The 19,820-nt window shown below is 31.0% G+C and overlaps 1 protein-coding gene across 1 annotated transcript in view; it reads right to left on the bottom strand.

Annotated features, from left to right (window-relative positions):
* LOC124364787 (calcium permeable stress-gated cation channel 1) overlaps positions 1-19,820 on the bottom strand; it is a 78,630-nt gene that overhangs the window by 50,292 nt on the left and 8,518 nt on the right. The window contains exons 2-3 of the mRNA XM_046820534.1: positions 12,437-12,606; positions 4,111-4,193 (exon numbers count right to left, since the gene is read on the bottom strand). Coding sequence (XP_046676490.1) covers positions 4,111-4,193; positions 12,437-12,595 — 242 coding nt within the window. The 5' untranslated portion in view covers positions 12,596-12,606. The remainder of the gene's footprint in view (positions 1-4,110; positions 4,194-12,436; positions 12,607-19,820) is intronic.

Here is a 19,820-nt window from a genome sequence, read left to right as displayed (position 1 = left end):
ATGGACAAAAACATTCAAGCAATGTTCAAAGACAGATGTAGAGGTCCATAATATTAATGGCAGAACAATTACTTGCATAAATACTATTACAATATATTTAGTTTAAACATTCTCTTATTGTGTTTAATTTAAACAGTATTTGTTAGTAGATAATGTAATAGATAGCTCTAGTGGTTAGTACGTCCAATTTTGGATGGCACTCAGTGTACTGCAATGCACAATTTCATTTCAACACGCCCACTGTTTTCATAGTCGCAGTAATTTACCGCCTCTCTCCAATAACTTTCAATCCTTTATACTTCTTTTAAATGGATGTTGAGTATTAAAATGTGTACAATGATGTTCGAGTTATGTTCAAAAAGTATCAAGAATTTTTAAGTTTCACAGGATTCGAGAGTCTGATTGTCAAGATTTATTTTATTATGTTGGTACTCATGCTGCTTTCTTTACTTTTTCAATGGCAGCTGTTAAGGTTAGATGTGTATCAAATTTTGAGTGAAAAATGAAATAAAGTTGATAAAGTCTGGAAAATGTTAACAAAGGCATATGGTGAGTCTGCTATGAGTAAAACAAGGGTTCATAGTTTGATACTGTACTTTTATTACAGTTAATAAATCCTTTTTAAGAACGGCAAATGGCAAAATATTAAAGGAAATTATACTAAGAAGTCTACTTTATGTTTATATATATATATATATATATATATATATATATATATAAGCTAATATATATATATATATATATATCTATATATATAAAAATGAATGTTTGTATGTTTGTCCTTTATGGAATCGTGAACTATTGGACCGATCATGATGAAAATTTGTACGTATATGTATTTTTCCACGGAGAAGGTTTATAAGCTATGCCCATCCCTTTCCCGATTCAGGATTCCGCCCCACTGGTTACAGAAATACCCATAAGAAATGCATTGCAGCAAACATATGTTAACGTCTTTTCAAATTTTTAATCAGCTGTTCTTTGTAAACATATATTACACTTATAGTTTTAAAGCATAGAGTAAGCTTAAGAGAAACGACAAATTTTGTTTAAACTGTTTTTTGCAATCACTGTTAAACATAGACTTTACTATCCAGATAATACAATTCAAATTTGACGTAAAAATTCACCTTTAACTGCAATATTTATTTAATATAAACCATGCTCATGCTTGATCAGAAGAGTAATGCAGATATCATAATTACTATCTTACGTTGGCTACAAATATAAAGAATGTTATAAAATCAACCTTAGTTGTTTTTTTTGACAGAAGTATGGTTCTCAAAACTCCGTGTGTACATATTCTCTCGATCGAGACAACAAAGCAAGCTCAATCGTGGCATCGGAGATATAACTAATTTAATCTAAAATTTATTATAGTAAAAAAAAAAAATTTACTAAGTAATATAAGGACTTCGGTTCTTAAGATTTGCGTGCGAAGCCGTGGGTAACAGCTAGATAGAGGCAGGAATATGGTACATACCTTCATAATACGCCCAAGAGGCTCACGATGGAACGACTATCAATTATCTCAGCAATGTTTAGAATGTGATAGAAAAAGAATAAGTGAATATAGTGTACTGTTTTCAACGGGAAATTGCGTGCGAAGCCGCGGGCAACTTTTGCAAAAAATTATTGAAATGCGCAGCAAAGCGCGCCGGGCCCGCTAGTATATATATATATATATATATATATATATAAAAGCTAATATATATATATATACATATATATAAGCTAATATATATATATATATATATATATATATATATATATATAAGCTAATATATATATATATATATATGTTTAAACTTCGCATGCGTATATAGATTAGTTTCTTGCAATAACACTAGTATTAAAATATATTTTGATTTGTTTATGTTTGAAAGAAACCAATTAAAGCAGTTTTGTATCATTAGCAAATGTGCCACCTATTAAGAAAGCACAACTTTTTCCGCCTAAATTACGTTATAAACAAAGAAGATTTTCACCGACAAAAAGTTTCATCTCAAAAAATAAATACTAAATTTGAGTGAGAAAGCCAAAACAAGCTAAAAACTAGGATATGCTTTATTTTATCATTTATTTCACAACATTTTACATATTCATAATTTTTAGCTTAAAAAAAATCATGTAGTAAATTACCAGATACTGTAGATTATAACCAAATATTTAAGTGTCCGTTAATAAAAAAGGCTAAAAAAGAATGAATTGTGATTAAAACAATTCTAGGAACTTTTTACACATACTCGTATACATTTTTATAGAACGTATAATTCTCATACAATATTATTGTAATAATTACATAACAAGATATTTATTTTTATACAGATACAAATGCAAGAGTATAAAATAAAATTTAAAAAACCATAAGCAAAACATTTTTTCTAAGTGTAACTCAAAGTAAAAGATAAAAAGCTTTCTTCTATTTTAAAAGTTATGAATCGCTAGAATAATCTAACTTGTAAATTTAGATATCTAGTTCATTACAATTGATGGGAGAATTTACTAGTTAGTAGTAAAGAAGACAGAATGGTCACGCATGTTAAAATAATAATAGGCATGAAGATACGAGTATTATGGTGTCACAGCAAATTTAACACGGATGCCAATCTTTAACATGGAATTTCTCCAGTAATTTATGAATCAATGTGTCATAATTTCCTTTCAAGCACATTTTTTACTATGTTAGTTAGATAAATAACTTCACACAATATACTTTCTCTAAAGACAATCAAAAATTATTTTTGTAGATTCTGTTTCCGTTTAGAATGTCATTTGCATTAGTGAATTAAAAAAATGATGTTCTTAGGGATTTTTTCGAACAGCACTTAAATTGTTGTAACACGATTTTAATTTAAAATTTTTTGGTTCATTACATTTACAACAACTTTTGTTCCTAAATGTTTAAAAAATTTTTTGAATGTTTCTAAATGGTTGCCATATAAAGATTTCAGAATTATTATATAATAAGGTCAAAACAATACAAGTGAATACAAACGTGATTTTGAGTGATATCAACCAAATCCATATTTTTAAAGACTACCACTTTGCTTATAACAATTTATATCCATTTTAATATGATGGCATTTCTAATTTCTTGAACATAGAAAATATATTAACATGCCAACCAATAAAGAGTTTTATTTTATCGGTGTTGTAAAAATTCAAATTAAGAACTACAAATGTATCTTCAATTTGACATTTCAAGATCACAGGCACACATGGAATTTACCATTCTTCCATTTGTAACTGAAGGAATATTTTCAGTTAAAAAGTGATAAATTTAAACAGCTTTCTACAAAAAAATGCAACTTTTAAACCTTAAAGATACTACACTTTTCATTATATGATTGATCTGCGACATCCAGCAATAATGTGTGTCCTTGAATAGTCCTCGATATTCATTTCTTCTTGTTTGATCCCATGTTCTGTTATTGATAGAAGGATAGTGTATACATTGTATAGAAGATGGTTTTGCCTGCCACCATATGTTCTGGTAGAGAATAGTTCAATTGTTTTTCGATTTCTTCTGATTTTTAGGACTAAGGTCTAAAAATGAACCAATATTTATGGAGAAATCAGACTGGATATTATTGAAGACAAACACAAGAATAAGATTTTTCCAGATTTAAAAATACTAATCCCTGAACTTTATTATAAAATATTAAAATTCATACATATAACATATAAAGAACACTATTTTGATATTATATTATGTTTCTATATTAAGGCGTAATCCTGAAGAGAAAATAATTTTTAAAGCAAATAATTTAGTGTTTATAGTTTCTTTAAATCTTGGGGTGTGTGGTATTTATTTCTTAACCTGCACTGGGTTACATGATTAACTGACTGTTAACTGCATGATTAATTATCCAATCTTATGCTAATTAGTAATGAGATAGGTGACTCACCCGAGCACTCACTAAAGACATGGTCCTATTGTATAATCAGTGATTAAACAAATGAAGGTTCCACTTATTGGAACGGCATTGACCTTGAATCTCACTAACATTCATAATTATTACAGTCTCGATGGAACAATAGCATTTGCTAAGTACATTTGTCAATAACACTTTTATGGCAAATAAAGATTATAAAGATACAACGTACCTTTCTTCGTTTTTTTGTACCAAAGCCAGTCGGCCATAGTTCCACGCTCTTTTCCTCAAGCAGGCAAATAATGTAATCAGCATCTGCAAGAGTAGAAATAACAATAATTAAAACAAATGTATTGTTTGATTAGTAGATAAGAAATATTTAGATTGAAATGCATTTTAAATAATTAATACAGGCTTTCCAACAAGAAATCACTGTTGTATATGTTTTGTAAAGTTCCACTATTATAAATTTTATGAATAAATTGGAAACAAGCTTCTTGCTTTTCACGTTATTTTTATAATACTGAAGATTTTGGTTTACAAAATCTTTTCCTTCTGACATTGTATTGTGCTTCAATGGATTATAATATCTTATTGTTTCTATTTTATGGAATTCTTATATGTAATATCACCATTTTTGGATTTTTCTTTACTTAAAAATTTTTAATTTGAGTACAGCTTGATGTATTAAGTTAAAATTTGGTATATAGCTTTATGATCCATTTACCTAGTGACAGAAAAAATATTAATCATTTACAAGTTTTATTTTTTTAAAGGCGGCTTCTTCGCTTTTAACATCAATATTTGAAAAAAAATAATAACTCAGTTGATAAATAAGGGTTGATAAGATCATTCATTTTTAATAAGCTTAGTATTAAACAATATCAGCTGTCATTATGTGACAGCAGTGTTGGTGAGCCACAACAATCAGCTGAGTAAAAGTTACATTGTTGGATTGTGGTGGCATTCTAGCATATAAAAATAAAAATGCGTAAAACCCACAAAAATAACAACTTCATGTACAGTTCGAGGACTTTAGCTGTGCGCGTGACCTTGAGTGTGTGGTGATAGGCAGGAGGGGTGGCGGGGTAGCATTATGCGCTGCGTCCCGAAAACATTTCCTGTGACTTATGGGTAAAACCCTCCTTTCAGGAATCGTATTGGCCCAAATAACTCACCATACTCGCTAAAATCAGTCTGTTTTGTGACAATGCTGATTGTGGTGGAATTAAATAACAGTATAATACCAAATAATAACAATAATAGGACTTATCCTTGTTTTTTCCAGTTGTTATAGTGTTGTTTAACGTGTTTTTGAAAATAACGTATTTGTCAATACTAATCTGCAAATCGAAATCGTGAGTATAAAGTCGTTAAAGCGATTGCTGCGCCCTTCACCTTAGCGGCTAGCACGTAAACGCAACCCGCCACACAGATAGCGTTTATTTGTTGAAAGGGTAGTATTAGGGCACTAGGAGCACAGCTAAATTCCTCCAACTGTACATAGTACTGCTAATAAATGTAACAAATTGCTTTGAGTAATTATTAAGGTTTTGAACGTTTAAATATGATATTTTGATTTGTCTTTGGTCCAAACATAATACCTAAACAGGGCTGGAGAGAGAGTTAGAATTCTGGGGCTCTCATACACATACATAATAAAGAAAGATAAAAGACTATCACAATCCTTTAATACTTCAACATATTATCGTTATCAAAAAAGATATCCTGACTGTAAAGGCAACTTCCCTGAATTTTGACATACACATATATGTACATCGCAACTACGGTTACCATCATGGCACAGAATATCTATATATCTATAAGGGTAACTGTGCAGCTATCTGACCTTTTGATTGCAAAATCAATACAGTTCTTCCTTGGATGGAAAGGAACCTGTAGTGAAAACAAGTTTATGTAAACATATGTTTTATAATTTTAATTCGGTTGCTATGTAAACAAATGGTTAATCTTGTTGATACTACAGATTTAGTTGCATTCAATATCATATAACTTACTTTGATTTCTCTGTATAATAAATCATACTTTAATAACAAAGAGGTATTTAATTCCAACAAGGATACAAGCAATTATCTCTTTAAATCTATGTACCAACTTTCAAGTATCTATGATCATTCTATCAAGTTATTCCATAGACAGACAGACAGATAGACAAACAGATCACACAGTTTTAATTTTAAGACCCTGTTAGGGTCGATACCACTTTTAAAAATCTCATAATCGTTATAAATCTATTTCTTATTCATAATACAAAATCACTGTTTAAATTCAAACCGTAATGTTAATCCTTTCAGAAAGAAGAATAACAAAGAATGCACTGAATTATAATTCAGTTTAATAGGTGTCCTTGAAGATATAACTGGACATATCTGAACATTGGAGTCCAAAGCATAACAATACTAAATCCATGAACATGATCAGGTCATCCCTTATAAATTAAGTTTCTGTAAATGGAAAGCTCAAGTAATGTTTGTTTTAAGAATTTAAAGTTGTGTTAAGAAAGTGAGGCCTTTCTGTTGGTAGGGCTCACACAATAATTTCCTGGTAGACAATTGATTAATGTGGAAGAACATCACAATGTGGAGGAGAGTTGTCAACACAAGGTGGACATTATTGACGCAAACTGCTTGCCACAAAATGGTGTCTTTAACTACTACGCTACCAAACTTTCCAACATTCTCAACATCACAAATGCGGTATAGACTGGTATTATATTCATATTGGTTAATTGATTTGTTCTAGTTATCCACTAAATAACAGATTCCTTGCAGCTGAACCACCAAAGGAAATGATACCTTATCTTATCAGAATCCACATCCAGAAACATTTGTTGCTATCATGAGTGTTGATTGCAACAAATGTTTCATTTGAAGTGGACAGTCACGTTTCCTCTGGGAAACGCTTGCCTCTAATATTTCTTACTCATCACTTTCTGGTCTGTCCCATACTCAAAAAAGCCCTTTCTGTTCAATAACTTCTGTTGTAACGTGTATGTGTTAAATGTTGGCATTACCATGGCCACTAACCATGACAACCTGAACACCTCAGACAACAGAATATTGATTCTGAGTTTTGAAGGCTTCTAATCACAAATACATCTTGAGATAGTTTGATTACATTTTCATGCTATCAAAGGCTACTTTAAATAACTAATAAGCGTCTTCAAAAAATACAGAATGAGATAGATAAATATTTGTTTTCTTTTTATGTTTTAATAAGTAATATATTCATTTGCAATGGTAAATTCTTAAACAGGTGAACGAAAAAGAAATGATAAGTTAAAGGAAACAGTCTTACAGAAACTATAATTGCCTCCTCATACTAGGAACTGTGCTTCTCTATCTAGATAGAAAAAAATTCGATTTCTTTTATATCAAGGTATGAGAAAGAAATTAATTAATGCAGGTTGACTATACATTGCAATATTGCCTTATTAAAAAATATAGCTTTTTTATAAGTGTTTTAATCAGTCCTCTTGATAATACATTTATTGAAATCACAGATATCTGTGACACGTAACTTAACAATCTGCATTAGGTGAGAAAATCAATTCTTTACCCCTTTCACCACTATTAACATAATAATATAACATAATCACTCTAAGACTTGAAGGTTGCAATGAAGAAATTGCTGCAGTATCAAGGAAAACTTTGATAAAGGTTATGGAGAGAGAATTTTAATGAGTATTAACGCAGAAGAACGCCATCTTTCCGATGTTATTTAAAAAGTGCTTTGGAATTCTTAATACCCAATTCTCAAATTGTGTTGTTTGTGAATTGTTTTAATGTTAATAAAACTGTTGTCTGATTAAAATAAACTTATAGCATTTTGAAACATATGCATTCTTTTTGTGTCACCCTGTATTTTAATGTCTTATTCGGTAAACCATGAGAGATCATATGAACTGCTTTACTTAAGTAAATTAGATCCGAACTAACAAATATAACCTTATTTTAGTAATCATTAAGAACAATATTAAACATTGTTTGTATTTTAGTGTTTAAACAATGCGTAAAACACTTGTGTATTGTGAATAGGGACTAATTTGTAAAATGGTATGTAACAGGGAGTGATGCTTATAATTCATACAATACAACAAAACCCTAGTGCTATTATTATGCATTGCCATAAATAACCACGATTCTGCTTCAAAACCAGTGAAAATAACCAAATAAATAGGCAAAACATGTCTAAAAAATATAGCAATGACAATATATTTATGCTTTGCAAATCTGGATTACATAATTAGCAAATAAAAACATGTAAAAATAAGTAAACAATGATAGCTCTCCATAAGTACTTAAAATGCTTATGAATGATTAAAATTAATAGATTAATTAATTAAGATTAAAATTATGAAGATAAAAATAACTGCATTAAATTTTCAAGAAAAAGTTTCAAAACTTAATGTCAGAATAAATATTTCCAAAGCATAATACATTTTATTTCTATTATGTAACACAAATAAATGTATTAGCACAACTCAGTCTATCCATCTGTATAAGAGGAAAATAATGTAAAATATCCAAGGAAGAGTAAAGAAAGCAATACTGCCTTAATGGATATAGTTATTTGTAGAAAAGAATCGACTAAGATAACAATGTACTATTAGTAATACAACACTATAATGAGCCAATTAGTCAAAACATTCACTGCTATCTGTTATTTCAACTAATTTGATGCTTGAATCACTACTTCCTTCTTTACTAAAACAGAAAGAAACTATTTATAAAAGTGGTATTTCTTTAAATCAAATTGTGTTAAAATCTAGAATTAAATTATTCATTTTTTGTTTTAAATGTTTTAAAGAGCTTATTAAATTATTTGCTAAAATCTTGCTTATTGCGATGCTTTACAATGTATGTTTTATATTTATTGCTTTCCTTGTCTTGACAAGTGTAAAATGGGTGACCATCAAAATATCACATTAACCCTAGCAGGAAAAATAGGTGATAAATCGTTCAAGCTTGTTTTGTCAAAAAAGACAGCTAGACAATATATTGTCCATTCGTGATTTTTGTTAAAAACAAGCAGATTTATACAAACATTTATATTTCATGGCCTTAGAAACTTTGATTGTCTGAGGTTTTCCTGATTACTCCAATGTTTTCTAACATGAAACGGAAACAAACAAGTGATCATTATGGTTACACTGTGTTTAATAAAGATAGCACTAAAAAAAAGCAAAATAATTGATTTGTCAATTAATATTTTTTAATTTGTATCAAATTCAAGTATAATTTGGCACACTTACTGTCCTTTAAATGTAATTTTAAAATATCTCTTCCCACACATTAAAACACATTTTTTTGTTTTTATGCTACAAAGAAACTAACTTAAAAATTAACAAAATATATTTTTTGTCTAATCTCTAATAAGAAAATACATAATATTTATGCAGCTAATACACTTAAACGTCAATAGACAATCTAGTAAGAGACATTTTAGTAAAGGAAATACAAAGATTTTACAACTCAAGTTATAAATTATTTGGTATATTTCTGCAAATTGTTCATCTTGGGCACAGTTTGTACGAAATTTATATTTAATGCAACTTGATAACAAAAAATTCTAGTGATATTGAAAAAAAATTGGTTTGTCACAACCCTTAAGGGTTACACTTTGAAATACAGAATAGTTAGTTTTAACTGATTTAATTATCACTCTACAACAAATAAGTAACAATAGTGGTAATCTAAATTTGAAATGACTCAAGATGCAGCATTTTATAAAATAAAATCTTGTAAAGTTTTTAAATATATGGCGTGAAATATGATTTTCTAAAAAAAATTGTCTTTTTAAACAGAACTGTAAAATAAATTAATATGCAGATACAATGATCAACAACTCTATGATTCATTAATATAGTACAACATTAAATACACAATTACAACTAGTATAATTATTATTATATAGCACAGCATTTAAAACTCAACATTTGGATAAAACCTTTGGGGAAAAATATGATCCCTTAAAGTAAAAATGCCCATTAGATGTCCAGTATATAACACTGTTTATGTATTCCATCCCATATGTGATACCGAGAACGTTCAAGGAATATTTATTATATGATGGATAAGGAATATTGTTTTCATGCAAGTTTATAACTGAACTTTAATTTAAATTACAATCAGACAGCTATCTTTTCTAATTTCTTATATAATTTTACAAACTCTTGAATCTAGAGCTTAAAGAAACCTTATGTTTTAATGACTCCTCATTATGAAAAGAGCAGGTCATAAATAATTAATCAGGAGTGACACCATAGCCCAGATAAAGTTAGAGTGTGATTTGACGTCACATTGTTAGGCTGTCAATGGCAATAGTAATCTGCGATGGATTGCGGTTACCTTGTGGTTACCACTGTCTACTGCTAGGGAAACCAAACAGATTACTAAACATACCGATGCGGTTAAGTAACCGTGATAACCAGTAAGCCTCACTAAACTGGATGAGCCTTATCTCCGTCTCAACAACCATCACGTTCCTTTATGTTCTGTAAACATTCTGTTAAAACTCACGCTTTATGACAAGAAATCAGTTCAGGAATGTAGTTTAAACATTTGTTTTATCACTTTGTTAGTTATGACGCCCAAAATCAAAGTATTGTTAATTGTCTTGAATTTTAAAACCTTATTAGTTTGAGATTAATTAATTACAACACATCGAGGAACTAGTGTTGAAGCTTGTTAAATCATAATTTTCTATGCTAAGTAAGAGTGAAAATATGAAATGCATAGAGGAAAAGCTATAATACTGATTTAACTTAAAAAATCTGTATTGATTCTGAGGAATCATAATTAACAGATTATTCAGTGATGGAACATTTACTTGATATAAAACAAATATATCTGACAGATCTTTATTAAGAACCCAACAGCAACAATCGTGTTGTCTGTCTGTCTGTGAGATATACCATTGATAGAAACTTACTAGAGCCTTGAAACTTAATGCATAAGTTTCTCTAGGTACAAGGAAGAACTGTTCTGAATTTTTGGGTTAAAAGATCAAAAGGTGCAGTCCATCTGTCTGTACAATAATTATTCTTGTGTTAAGTTTTTTTTCAAGCCCTTTTATAATCCGTTGAGTTAGTTCAATTTGTTACAGATACAGTATGTTAATAATTCATTAAACAGTTTAGTTGAGTTGCTTTGGAATGTATTGTAAAATTAAATGTATAAGATTCAGTAAATATCTCTCATTTAATTATTTTTAGTATGGTATACAAAAATGTAAGTAAGTGACAATTTTTAAATGCTGAACTCATTGTCACTAATTTTAATTATAATTTATGTAAGGAAATTACCATTTTTACTGATGTTTATATATTTATAATTGCTGGATCTGTAATCCAGATTTGTAAACTACACTGTCAAAGCCATTAGTTAAAAATCTCTATATTGTTTTGTACTGGTTTTATGGCAAAAAATTACGGTACTTCATATCACTGTAAAACAACAGCACGAGAGTGCATTTTGTCCTAAAATATGAAATTTGAACAGCACCCCCTGTTGCACACTAAATCACAAATTAACTCAGCCCCTGGATAAAGTTTACAATAAACATGTGTTTTAAAACATGCTGAAACACAACATAATGTTTAATTTTGTTCTCCATGGTTACAAAAAGTAATTAATAGTTCCTAATCTAATTTACTTAAGTAGAGCCTTTGTGTTTTACTAGGTAAGAAGTTACAATACACGCCACGGTCGTCAGCGTGTAGGAGAGATAGTGCAACAGATAGTGAATATTCCCCACCATAGTTGTGTACAGTATGTTCAAAAACTAACTTTCAAATTCATTTTTGTTTTATTTCTTTTTGTTCTCTTAGGACAAGAATCTTTATAAATTGCACTTAGTCCTGTAAGAACCTTAGCGCTGCTTCCAGAGTGAAAGGATATTCTGGATGGGTAAGGTTTGAGGTAGGGCCTGCATCCTGTTGAGATCCATGAGGAAGAATTAGGGCACTAATCTCAAAGTCATGTCCTCTCGAAATAAGGGGAGGCCTGCTCTGAATCAGCCTCTTCAGTCAAAGCGGGCAGGGAGGTGGCACACCCTTATGTTTAGGCTAGCAACTGTCTTTAACACTTAGGGAGCCCCACCAACTTCAACAGTCATTCCTCACAGTAGAGTAGACATACTGATCTACATTTGCACCCCAATATCGCAACATTTGCGGTTAGTGATGTGCCACTTCTGGACATAGATAGGGTGGTCTAGATTCTGTAACATTGGTTTTTCTATACTAGTGTAGGTTCAACTAGAAGGTATAAACCAGCCAGAACTGATTGATAAAGGTTATTTCCTTTCATAAATAGAATAGCCTTGCACATACAGAAAACAAATTAAAACATTTTAATGAGAAATTTAAAAACTTTTTGTGACTATCATTTACAAATATTTTATTTTATGCACAATTTTGGATTAGTATAGAAAAATGTAACATTTTACAATTTTCTAGATGTTTTGCTGGTTCAAAATGATATAATACTTGGTTTAATTCAATAATGAGTAAATAATAGTAATGAAACACTTACCAGCCATCCTAGGAAGTTTAGCAAGAGATTCTCCGGTATACCCTCATAGGCTGGAGTTATAATTCTCCCAGTGGTGCGGTTATAATATATGCATTTCTCCTTTGTAGATATATTAGCTATGTTTTGTTCATTGTAGTTGGCCAGTCCAAACAGGAACATATTGTTAAAACCTGAAAACATTCATGCACAGTTAGTTTAGCCTAATTATTGAAATATCATATCAAATTAATGATGAATAAGGATTTTGAGACACCACATATTTTGATATATTTTTACCACAAGTATCAAGATAAATATATTTACTAATCGGCTGGATCAAGAAAAATATGTAGTACATTTTGTTCAGTTTAAGATACAGACATCAAACTTTCACCTAGGGAGACGTGTTTTTTATATACAGGGGTGCTGAAAAGTCCCGGGACGGTCTAATAACTTTTGAACTAATTACAATATAAGAACCAAAATTTACATCAAGCTTTTGCTCATATAAAACTATTATTTTATGTATTTCACCATGATATCCTGCTTATGGGGGACGTCCCGCTAGGGGTTGGTGAAAATTCTTAAATAGAAGCATAGGTCGAGTCGTACATAAAATTAAAGCTCTTTTTAATTAGAAACATTTTGGCGAAAATCTGACGTAAAACAGTTGACGCATTACAAAATGGCGGACACTCAAAGATTATAAAATACAGAATTTTTCAAATGCAAACATTCTGGTTGTTAGAGAAAACTGAGACACTTAATCTTTTATTTTACTTCTTTTACTTCAAATCACTTACCAAAACAGTTATAACAAATGTTCAAAGTGTTTGCCTTCAGTTTGCTGACAATATCCCAATCGATTGTAGAACGCTGATATCGCATTGTTTATCTGGAAATTCCTTATCAGCAGGTAAGGTTATTACCTTCCTTATCTGGAAGGTAATCAGCTGGAGCAAACAAGACCAAAAAGACAACAATGAAATTGCCAGCTGACAGATACAGTTGTTTTATCAACTCAGTCACTTAGAAGTCTTCAAGCCCTAATTTTGCAAGTAGTTTCAGTAGTGCTAGTTTATTTTGCTATGGCGCTTTCCGAGAGAGAAAGAATAACTTTATTAATGATGCGCGGGTTTGGTGACCATATTAGATCATGTGATGAGGTAAGGCATCTGTTTAATGATACTTTTCCCAATAGACCTCCAATTTCAAAATCTACTGTGGGAAGGAAAATACAGCGGTTTGAACAGACAGGAAACATTGCAGATCTCCCTAGATCCGGAAGGCCCAAGACCGCGACCAATGAGGACAAAGCTTTAGACGTTTTACAGTGTTTTGTTGAGAACCCACATGAATCGATTGTCTCAATAGCACAACAACAAGGAATTAGTCGATATTCAGTCTCAGATATTTTAAAAACTAATAGTTACAAAGGATATAAAGCTAAATTGGTGCAGGAACTAAGCGAAGACGACTTTGATCGTAGAATCGAGTTTTGCGAAGTTATGATGAATAAAATCAATGAAAACTTGGGATTTTTAGCAAACATTGTATTTACTGATGAGTCAACATTTTGCTTGAATGGAACAGTAAACCGCCACAACTGCCACTATTGGAGCGATACAAACCCACATTGGATGATACAAACACATACTCAGCATCCAGAAAAGTTAAATGTTTGGGCTGGTATTGTGGGGCGGCATGTGGTAGAGCCATTCTTTGTAGAGGGAAATTTAAACTCTGCAGTGTATTTAGCATTACTCCAAAACCAGATAATTCCTGAAATTCAACGTGTTTCCGGTGATAATTTTGAAAATATCTGGTTTCAGCAAGATGGAGCCCCTCCACATTATGGCGTACATGTAAGACATTTTTTAGACAATGTCTTTCCACATAAGTGGATTGGTAGAAGGGGAACAATAGAATGGCCTGCCCGTTCTCCAGATTTGTCCCCTTTAGACTACTTCTTTTGGGGCTACCTCAAAAAAAAAGTGTTTAAAAACAAAACCTCAAAATTTGGATGAGTTGAGAAACCGTACTGTAAGAGAAGCTCAGGGTGTTCCTGTCCAAGCTTTAAACAATGCGATATCAGCGTTCTACAATCGATTGGGATATTGTCAGCAAACTGAAGGCAAACACTTTGAACATTTGTTATAACTGTTTTGGTAAGTGATTTGAAGTAAAAGAAGTAAAATAAAAGATTAAGTGTCTCAGTTTTCTCTAACAACCAGAATGTTTGCATTTGAAAAATTCTGTATTTTATAATCTTTGAGTGTCCGCCATTTTGTAATGCGTCAACTGTTTTACGTCAGATTTTCGCCAAAATGTTTCTAATTAAAAAGAGCTTTAATTTTATGTACGACTCGACCTATGCTTCTATTTAAGAATTTTCACCAACCCCTAGCGGGACGTCCCCCATAAGCAGGATATCATGGTGAAATACATAAAATAATAGCTTTATATGAGCAAAAGCTTGATGTAAATTTTGGTTCTTATATTGTAATTAGTTCAAAAGTTATTAGACCGTCCCGGGACTTTTCAGCACCCCTGTATATATATATATATATATATATATACCAGGTATCTTAAAAGTCCTCCCCTCACCACCCCCCCCCCACATTATGACCACTTTTGCACAGTAACTGGCATGAATGTGTCTCACATACTAACTGGAAAACAATAAGAGATAACATGGCAAAACCAGCTATTGTGGTATTCCCAGGACTTCCTAATGGACTTCGGTCAGATAAAACAAATCCTAATAAATGCTATGTTAATAATGGTTGTTGATGTTTGTTGATTCTTGTAATAACTTGTTTCATGATTTTATGTTCTAGGTTCTTAAAATAACTAGTGAGTGAATGTTTTATCTGCCTTACAATAACTTTAAATGTAATTTAAACTGTGGGGGTTTCATAAAAAAAGTTCAAACTTTAATTGGCCACAAAATTTGATAGAGTAACATTAGAGATCTCTAGTTTGCGCCACTATTTATGTTTTTATAATACTGTTAAAATAAGGTGTCACTAAGGGTTTCTATTTGAAAATTTTGACTTACCTAACCCCAAAATACCCCATTTTGGGGAGGGAATCAAACATTTTCATACGTCACAAAACTCTTCAGTTGGTCATATAAACAACCCCTAAAATAAATCACTCCATCTCTATTCATAAAAAAGTTAATGGGGGGGGAGGTGGGACTTTTAAGACACCCGGGGTATATCTGTATATATATATACATAAAGGGGCCATGTCCCTACATTACGTAACACTACAGGGGGGAGGGTTTTCAACAGTGTTAAAAGCACCATTACAGGGAAGGGTGGGAGGGTTCAGTGTTGCTTTATGTAACTATTAAACCTCAACTATTAATTACTTGAATTCCTGGTTCCCCAAAGATTTTAAAGTAGTATTATGTTTTCCTCCCTTAAAAGTATCATACCAGTGAACATCACACAAATATTCTGCCTATGATCTTCCACAAATATTGTTGAACACTTTTTTAAACTAAAGAAATTATTTTATGGCCCTACATAGACACAGTATTATGACCCAGTGTAACTATACTCAATAACACAGGAAAATCCTCTTAGCCTCTTTACTTCTGAGATTGCTTGATCGTGGTTCTCATGCGAACCTATACCTATAATTAATTAAGATTCACTCATTCATCATTAATTTACAAGACTTTGCCAATATCAATAGATAATAGTGATATTAAACATGACGGCACAAAACCTCTACAGCTAATTCAAAATGTTGGGGCCCAAGATAAAATCACGAATGTACAGATCTGCATTTACAGAGGTGTGCAATATATCAAGGGATTAGCTTTGTATTGTACTATAGTTAGAATCACTAAGAATAACATTAAAACATCACTTTTAAATCTCTAGTATAAGAAATCTAATGTACATATGTCAATGTTACATGTGAACTTTAGGACTACTATAGATTTTCTTTTTTTATCATAACTGTGAATAATGATGTTTAACCAGTAACACTATGAAAAACCGAGGAACTCCTCTATAAATTCCTCTAAACTTCAGGTGCTGAAAAACATAAATTTGAAACGTATGGATTTAATAATAATTTTCTCAATTGTCCAGTACAACTACAAAAATTCACAGACTCTCATAGCCTCTTAATACATTGTGACCATTTTTATGGTTCTTATTACTTTACATTCTCATTCTAATTCTCTACAAGACAAATTTATCACTCACCCCCACTAGATTTTGATTACATCAGTGGATAGTACTGACTAAGAAGGTCAATAAAATCTTGAAATTCAATATGCATTTTTATGCATTGTTACATTTTGTGTATAATCAAACAAACCTCAGTCAACAAAATGTGTACACATCATGAAATTAAGTCCAGGACAAAAACATAGGAGTAGGGGTGGTTGCCTTTAAACTTCCCCCTCCTAACCATCGCCTTCCTGTCTATTGTTCCAGATGTCATGCAGGAAGTTCTGACATTGAATTTCTTGTTAGTATCCCACTTTCACCTACACTGGTGTGAAATGTGATAGTGCTCTTGAATTTGCATACTTGTGACTTGCATCCTGTGCAGTGATAACGCCTGAATTCATTTTCTCCTGTCTGGACTCAAAGTAGATTTCAAGTACGTTTGACCCATTTCCTTTCTCTTTCTTCTGTCTTTTCTTTCTATTTTTCACCTGATGAAGAAGATAGATTTCAATCCTCGAAATGTTATGTCACACATTTTGTAACATACAGTATAACGATGGCAAATGTCTGAATCCCATTATCCTTTCAAACCTTCCATCGACAATAACGAACTTTAGACAAGGAATACTTTTACTGTACACCCACCAATTATGTCTCTTTTTTACATTTCAAGTGCTACATCAGAATTTTATGAAGACTCAAGTACCTTTTAATAGCTGTTGCCAGTTGTTTTAATGGTCCTCAAACAATCAGTAGCAAATGCGTGCACTATTTCCCCAACAGTCATTGAATATTTGTCTATATTCGAAGTTTCATGCAAACTTTAAAGTCTACAGATGGAATCTTTCTCAAGATATCTTGCCACATGGTACATTTACAATTAATTGTGTTCATTAAGTTAAGTTTCACAGCAGTGTTCAAATAATAAAAGTTCTGGTGAGCTAGGAGGGTACTACAACACAAGTGTGCACTAAAATCAAATCTTGTCATAGACATTTAACATTGGTTTTTCACTCTATAAATAAAAGCCTACTCACAAAGTCGGCTACATGTATTAATGTCACATGTCTGTCAAAAACTCATATGATTGAATTCAGTTTGTTTACAAATTTATTATTCTGCTCTTTTCTCATTGCCATCATAGTTACCAATAAAACCCATGTAAATAATATATTTGCTAGCACTCAGCTAAATCTTAGAGAGTGACATGAACCATAAATTAAGTGGTGCCTATTATAAAGCAATGAAGCTTCATGCAACATTTTAAATGACTAGTCAGTTTGTTTTCAAGATATCTTACAGAAATGAATTTTTTCCAACCTCTTGAATGACAGGCTTTAGTAACAATCAGACAATAATACATTATATTGTAATCAAACAATTGAAAATAAAATAAAAATACATAATCCTAACAATTTTGCTCTATTTGTATTTAAAAGGAAATGAAATTCTTTGAAATTAAATTTGTTATTAGCCCAAGAGAACATGTTACAAGGTTTTAAGGCTCGTCAAATAGATATGAAACCTAAATACTTATATAAAATAATTTAATCTTACTTTTATACAAAATTTGGAAAATAATTTTAAGTACAATAATCATCATAATTCATCATCATCATCATCATCATCATCGACATCATGGAGTCAATATGACTGTTACTAAGTTCATGGTGAATTCGGCCTAAAATCATCAAATGTATATATTTTATTTTCCAGCAAAATATTTTTAATGCCTCTTTTGAAAGAATTTAATGTTGGAATCTGTTTCCACACTATTGGTAATTTATTGAAAAAATATTGGCTGTCATAAAAAAAATTTTTTTTAAACTGGCTAGTTTTGTGTATGTGGACTGGAATAGCATTAATGTTCCGGGTAAAATAATTACAAGTATGTTGGGAAAGTAAGTAAATGCTTAACATAAGTAATCAGTGGGCGCTTTGAATATTTAATTCAATTACAATTGTTTGACTTCAAAATTTTGAAATGCAATTTTTGTGTGTTGGGATGCTTTGCTGGTTAACATATTGCAAGTAAATGATTTATGCTATAGTAAATTAAATAAATGAAACTACATGTTTGCTTACAAATAATTTGGTTTTTTAGTATCAATTTTATGGTTAAAAGCAACTTAAAACTATGACTACTAAAGACCAAACTGAGAATACAGCACAGTATGCTGTGACACATGATGAACTCATCTGATCTATTGTAATCATGACCTTCGCTTGTCAGCTATGAGTCTAGTATCAGAAGCTGGTTTAATCCTACATAGTAGACTCTCCTTGTGGCAGTAATTTAACTCCTTATTAGGAGGCTTATTGAATGTTCTTTACTCATCTATTTAGGAAATAAATAAAACTTAAAATATATATTATATATAAATCATGTTGTACAGTATTGTTTTCAGAAGAAACAAATTTCACTATGGCAAAAAAACTCTTGATAAAAAATAATATTAATTTTTTCTATTTGTAAATATAATTAGAAAAAAATATAGAAAAGAGATAGACAACTATGCTATTTGATAAATCCAATTTAAAGGGGAAAATATCCTTTTGATATAGCCATTATAATACATATTTTGCATAACATACTTTCTTAAGGTTATCACATTTTTTGTTGTATTATGTAGATTAATACGAAAGTTATGGATACAAATATGACAGGGTGCATAAAACTGAAATAAAATTTATGTATTATTATAAATAAAAAATGCATTGGAAAGCATAAAATAACCCATTTTTCTTGTGTAAGAAACAAAAAATGCAAAATATGTGTTTTGGGACTGGTACACTTATGGAAGAATATCACTTTCATATATATCAATTTCACGCGAACCAGCCACCACTAATTTAAAGTGGGCTTTCACGCCAGCTTTACCATAGACTAGTAACCCTCATATTACAGCAGACTGCAAAATCGTCAGGCACAGGAATCGAACCCAAGACTCTAAGGCCAATAGCACCTTAAGCCATGCAGCTAACCTGACTTGATGTATTGTATGTAAATAGTTAATGTTATGACATATATAAACGTTCCAAGTTGATACGTTTATATTTCACACTATATGTAGCGAAAGACTCAGTGCTTGATCTTTACGTGGATAACAGTTGATTAAAAGAACCAAGTTTTCTTTACTAGGCGGATATCCACTGATTGCCACAAAGTGGTTAACTATTAAAAAATATCTAGAGAAATATATTTT

This window comes from Homalodisca vitripennis, chromosome 6, assembly GCF_021130785.1.
Source record: "Homalodisca vitripennis isolate AUS2020 chromosome 6, UT_GWSS_2.1, whole genome shotgun sequence".
NCBI classification, from domain to species: Eukaryota; Metazoa; Arthropoda; class Insecta; order Hemiptera; family Cicadellidae; genus Homalodisca; species Homalodisca vitripennis.
This window is presented reverse-complemented; position numbering and strand designations above follow the sequence as displayed.